Raw genomic sequence first — 5,548 nt, 5'->3', positions numbered from 1 at the left:
TCTGATGGCAATGAATTGGAATAAAGGTGTCAATAAGCAGAGAACAAAGCCTGCTTCGAACCAACATAATTTCATTCCTTAAGACAACACAGGATGTAGAATAAAGAAAGTAATGAAAATAGCTGTGGAGAATTTGCTTACCATTATCTTAGCCATTGACTGTACGACTCCCTAAACAAAACATTCAGCCTAGAATTACACTAAATATACTTAGAGTGTTTAAGGAGGTTCGGATACACCCTAGATAATCCCATGCCTTATACTCATTATTGCAAAATTTGCACTACAGTGATATGGACTGTAGTTTTTTTCCTGGCTGAACTTTCATCAAAACTCTTGGCCTCAACTCAGTGGGTGTTTACAATATAAATCAATGTTCAATTTTTTTTATCAAACAGAGTTATCACCCCAAATTCATATAAAATAATCAAAATGAACTACATTTATATCCTAATTTATATTACTATAGAAGTTCACTACAATCATCGAATCCATTAAAAGATTTTCTCTAAAAACACATTTGCTTGTGGAAGTATATTTAGTACAAATGATAGCGATCCTTGAATTTCGTACCTATTCATTATTGACTTCAAAAATGTTACCTTTTATTAATTTCATGATAATTATCAGCAGTCAGCCGATGCCAGCCAGTTAAGACGTTTCCAACATTTTGTCTGCTCTCGAGAAAAACACTATGCTATTGACTACATATTATAAAACCCCTTCCAAAGAATTCGCGTGTATCTTCAAATAGGATTACGTAGCCACGAAACAATTATTAACATCTGCACAACAGTGAAAGCAACTACGTGAAGATTCACTTGAATGCTCCAACAGATGTATTATTTTTAGTATCATAAGGGTATTCGAAATAAGAGTAAAATTACGAAAATCGTTTTGGCTGCGTCGTCTAATGGTCCAGCCAAGCTTCAAGGTTGAGGGACTACATTTTCGGAAAAAGGCCTTCATACAAAACTCCTGGGATAGCCTTGACTACAAATGCTTTACACATTTATCGAAAGCAACACACATCCGTCAATTAAAATCATGTGTCCATGGAGAGGTTATCGTCTCAAACAGAATGATATTTAAATCAGCACCAGCCATATCACACCTTATAAAAGCAAGCATTTATTACATTGGGCAAACTGAGGATTTGATTGGAAGTTCAACAATGGTGTTTTTAAACTTCTACTTTGTTTTCATTGTTGCCTTCTCCCTGATGAAGGATGGGAGTTGCTTGCAACGCAACGAGCGACAAATCGACAAAAAACCAGAAGATGAAGATGTAGAATGTCCGGATGTTGATCAGGAAGGAGATGTTGACTTTCAAAAGGTAAGCAGGAGTTTGAATACTTTACAAGAGATGAGATATATTGTAATTTGTGAATAGATAGAATGAAGAGGAGTAACATTGAGCGGCGGGTAAATGTTCGCAGTGCAAATATCCGTGTTCCATCGCAAGTTAGGCTGGCAACGATTAAGCAGTCCGAAAGGTGTTATGGTGGAATGTAATCAGATGTAGTTACAGGCATCTGGAACAAAGAACGTTGATATTTTGATTTTTTGCAAACTGCGTTTCATAACAAGAAATGAACTTCAGTGAATCATTGACCTCATGTTTTAAGTAAGGCACTTGTGTTGCGTCTGGTAGTGCACTAGATGTTTCAAATTATTTCTCATAAATGACAGCACCTGCTTATAACGAAAAAGCTAAAAGTTTACATATCACAGTGGGGCAAAAGTCCACACAACAAACTGTGTAAAGTGCATCTGCATCTGTGCACAAAATTTTCAGATTCACTTTCCGTAGATTAATTACTCTGATTGATAGATTTTGATGTCATGGGTATATCACACACATATGCTATTTTTTCCCGTCACAACATACGGGAATATGATCCTTAACTAAAACAAAATTAATGGCAGCCAACTAAAAATTGAAATAAAGGGTGTGTATTTAAAACTTCCTCCTGCATTTTTTAAGTATCGTCCTCCGGGGCCTTGCGGTCTAAAGCTCTGTGCTTTGACTCCGACTGCTGGACGGCATAGGTTCAGTCTCTGGGTTCTCGGCCTGCGTATAGGATCGGTGGCAACCCACCATCGTGAGGAAATTGGGGAGCTACGAGTGAGTAGCGTAACCTGGTCTCGTGAAAAACGTATAGCGACTGTGGGTTCGATCTAGTCTGGGTTAACATACATCACTAGGGCTAGAATTTTCATGACTTTCCATATTTTTTTCACAAGGGTGATGTGTTCCTTAAATACATAAAAATTCATATTATAAAGAAACTAATTAAATTAAGTTTTTTAAGGGTATATTTAGGCATATTTGGCGATTTCTACGTTACAGAGCATATTTTGATAGATATTCGCTCATATTTCAGCATATTTTCGCTTTTTCAAGGAACATACAGGCATTTACGAAGTTGATTTGTTCATCCCATGTTCACTCAAGTTGTTGATTCTTTTATAGTGAAACGTCTCAGTTTATTTCCTGAATAACTGTGAAAACGTCTTCTTTTATAATGGAATGAAATCAGAAAATGGATATTTGCCCAATATAACTCTGACATGGGAGGTTATCTAAGTGTCCCCCTCTCCATGAAACTTGGCAGGTGTATAGAGGGGCCCAAAGGAAGAAATATGTGTTTTTGTGTTTCAGCTAAAAAAACAGGTTTAGAGGGGAATGTATTCATTGTGCATTCCAACTAAGAGCTCCTAAACTGAACTAAAAATGGTATGTGAAAATATCTCAGTATATAGGCTATTAAATATTGATTTTTTAAACAGTTCAGTTGTAAGGGCATATCTTTCAAATTATAGTGCATATTTTTATTAAAAAAATTACGTCATAAGTGCATTTGTTATTCTGCATATCTTGGTGATTTCTATGTCATAAAAATGCTAGCCCTATACATTACTGTTGTATTGTTTAATAATTGTATTGTCTTTGGCAGCTTCAAGGGTCCTGGATACCGATGTACAAACCATTTGTCAACGTTACCTGCTATGGAATTCACGTTCGTATGTACAATCAAACTACAGTAAATGCAACTGAAGTACGATTTTCGAAAAATGTTGAAATCAAAATGTTCGAAGACTACTGTCACATATCAAGTTCGGGATTATGTACAACATACATAGATAATGATGTAGGTAAGTATATATAAAATAATGTTATGTGCAAACAAATCTTTAGGTGTGTGAGTGTGAAACGATATTTTGTTCATCCAAGTAGATGAGAGAGAGAGAGAGACTGAGTGAGAGAGATATAGATAGATAGATAGAGAGAGAGAGAGAGAGAGAGAGAGAGAGAGGGAGAGAGAGATGATATATTTCATTGTGTTATTTTCTTGTTAGTTTCCAATGTTTCTGAAACTAAAAAATACTGGCGTATATAACCAGAGAACTATCAGGCTTGCGCCCCCCCATAAATATCTTAGAACTCAAATAAATCGAAAGAATTTAGAGTTATCATCAGTTATTGAATTATCTGAAAGTTGGATACATGCTTTGTATTTGTATACCAAACCAAATACATTGTATTTGCACAAATAAAGGTTTGCCGAAAATAATCATATATAAGCCGCCTAAATATTCACTTGTGTCATTGTCAGGCACAAACAGGATATTTCATGGCTGTGACACCTGCATGCTTAAATATGTGGTATTATCTGTGACATTTCATGTTATCACTTTGCATTGTTGCCAGTATATACGTATAGTGGCGGATTTGAGTTGAGACGGTTCCCTGAATTTACAATTGAACATATGTATCGAGTGCTCAGGAGTTTAGCAAGAGTAGCTAGTATATTTAGTAATCAATTCTGCATTTTATCCTCTTTCAGTGTAGCTGATTTATTCTTAGGGCCAAAGATTGGCTTAAAACAATCCACTAGGCATCCGATGAAAGGTGGTGCACGTAATGGCATTCGCATTATCAGATCGGAGATGTCTGAAAATGATATCCTTCACCATGACAATGTTCGGTCCCATACGATCAATTTGATAGCAACAACTCTAACTGAAATACAATGCAAGGTTTTGCCCCATGCCTTTACAATCCTGACGTAGCCCTCAGATATTATCAGTATTTAAGAGGGAGGACATTGAAGAAGGACAAACTATGTATTGCGTTGGCTACACCAAAGGAAGCAGAGCACTGCCACAACGATGACTGAGGGACGTTCAGGTGAAATATTTTGAAAACAGACATAGTTTGGTGCTTGTAGGACATTCCGTGTTTTCCCTAAAAATCAACGCCTAAGCCAACCTTGAACAAGTCTTGCATAGGGTTCGCTAACTAAACCATATGGTTTTTAATTACAAATGAAAATAAAATATTTTCATGCAACGAAGTCAATTTAATACATGCTGTATATCTTTCACTCTGTAAAAAGACATTAGTGATGGTAATAACTTTAGATTTCTTTCTGCACGTTATTTTTCTTTTTCCTAGCCATTTATTTCTTTTATTTCTTTCAACAGAGTATGTGTGGAAGCTCGTAGCGATAAAACCTGGTAGATACTACATAGCAGTAATTTGCTGGGAAGAGCCGGGCGAGACATTATATAGCAGCTCTGGGGAAGTAATGCGCCATGTTGGAGTGACTTTGGACGAGGATGAAAAAGAAGATATTAAAAATACTTTATCGAATTTGCAGATGTTTACCTGGGAGCCGTTTACTGAGGGTCCTTGCAAGGAAGCAGCTAAAATATGATGCTTGTAGAGTGCATAAATCAGCACTGTTAACACTAAAATCATCATTTATGCCAAAACATTATTCATATTTGAAAAATGATCTAGAATTTGTTTCAAATCAACTTACAGAACTATTGAACTGTGTTTTATTTTATGTACACGTTCCTAAATTTAACTGAATAAAACATTAAAACGTGACTATCTCATTTGTATCGCTATTAATGTTTTATAAATCCTAGTGTCCAAAAACTACATGGTTGGCTTAATACAATTTAGATTAGTTTGTCATCAGTACGAAATTAGTTCTGGTGTTTAACTTTACTTTAATTCAATCTGGTAGTTGATCATTATCGCTAAAATGCATGTTCAAGACGATTAAAATTTATGAATGCTGAATACATTTTCTTTTAGTAGTATCACGTACAATACTTTTGAATTGGAATGGCACATGCACAAAGAATAATTATAATGTACTCAGTGTTTTTTAAAATAGAACAAAATAGCATTTTTACGTTATGCTGAGCGAGTTTCGGCCTAAGGTAGCTCTACAATCTAAGTCAGGACAAAATAGTACAAAGGATTACGTGTAGAAAGCATTAAATGAAATGTTTTCTCAAGGTTAGGTTTGAAACTATGGAACCCTACTTTCTGTCTGAAAGAGTAAGGAAACGTGCTCGAATATAGGATACTTTTTGTTCACACAAGTTTATGATATCTTAATAACCTTAAATTGCATGTGCTTTTTGCAGCTGTGACCATTATTTCTTTACTAGAATGTACCAAGTTCATTTATTGAAAAGTTTATTATTTTTCGTAGAGAGCCCAATAGAAAAAAGGTGGAAA

At 35.4% G+C, this 5,548-nt stretch overlaps 1 protein-coding gene across 1 annotated transcript; it reads left to right on the top strand.

Annotated features, from left to right (window-relative positions):
• The first annotated feature begins 1,156 nt into the window (after nucleotides 1-1,156).
• Nucleotides 1,157-4,903, top strand: LOC145980750 (uncharacterized). The gene is made up of 3 exons (XM_083113812.1): nucleotides 1,157-1,336; nucleotides 2,961-3,159; nucleotides 4,492-4,903. The coding sequence occupies exons 1-3, from the start codon at nucleotides 1,175-1,177 to the stop codon at nucleotides 4,722-4,724; spliced, it is 594 nt and encodes a 197-aa protein (XP_082969938.1). The 5' UTR covers nucleotides 1,157-1,174; the 3' UTR covers nucleotides 4,725-4,903.
• The last annotated feature ends 645 nt before the right edge of the window (nucleotides 4,904-5,548 follow it).

Source organism: Lepisma saccharinum, chromosome 28 (genome assembly GCF_977018435.1).
Source record: "Lepisma saccharinum chromosome 28, izLepSacc3.1, whole genome shotgun sequence".
Lineage (NCBI taxonomy): Eukaryota > Metazoa > Arthropoda > Insecta > Zygentoma > Lepismatidae > Lepisma > Lepisma saccharinum.
The sequence above is the reverse complement of the archived record's forward strand: the minus strand, read 5'-3'. Positions and strand labels throughout refer to the sequence as shown.

Bases quoted from the DNA above. Each gene is read 5' to 3' on its own strand.
- LOC145980750 (XM_083113812.1), top strand. From the start codon at position 1,175: ATGGTGTTTTTAAACTTCTACTTTGTTTTCATTGTTGCCTTCTCCCTG. The intron at 1,337-2,960 runs GTAAGCAGGAGT...TGTCTTTGGCAG, and splicing joins GAGATGTTGACTTTCAAAAG to CTTCAAGGGTCCTGGATACC. The intron at 3,160-4,491 runs GTAAGTATATAT...TTCTTTCAACAG, and splicing joins ATACATAGATAATGATGTAG to AGTATGTGTGGAAGCTCGTA.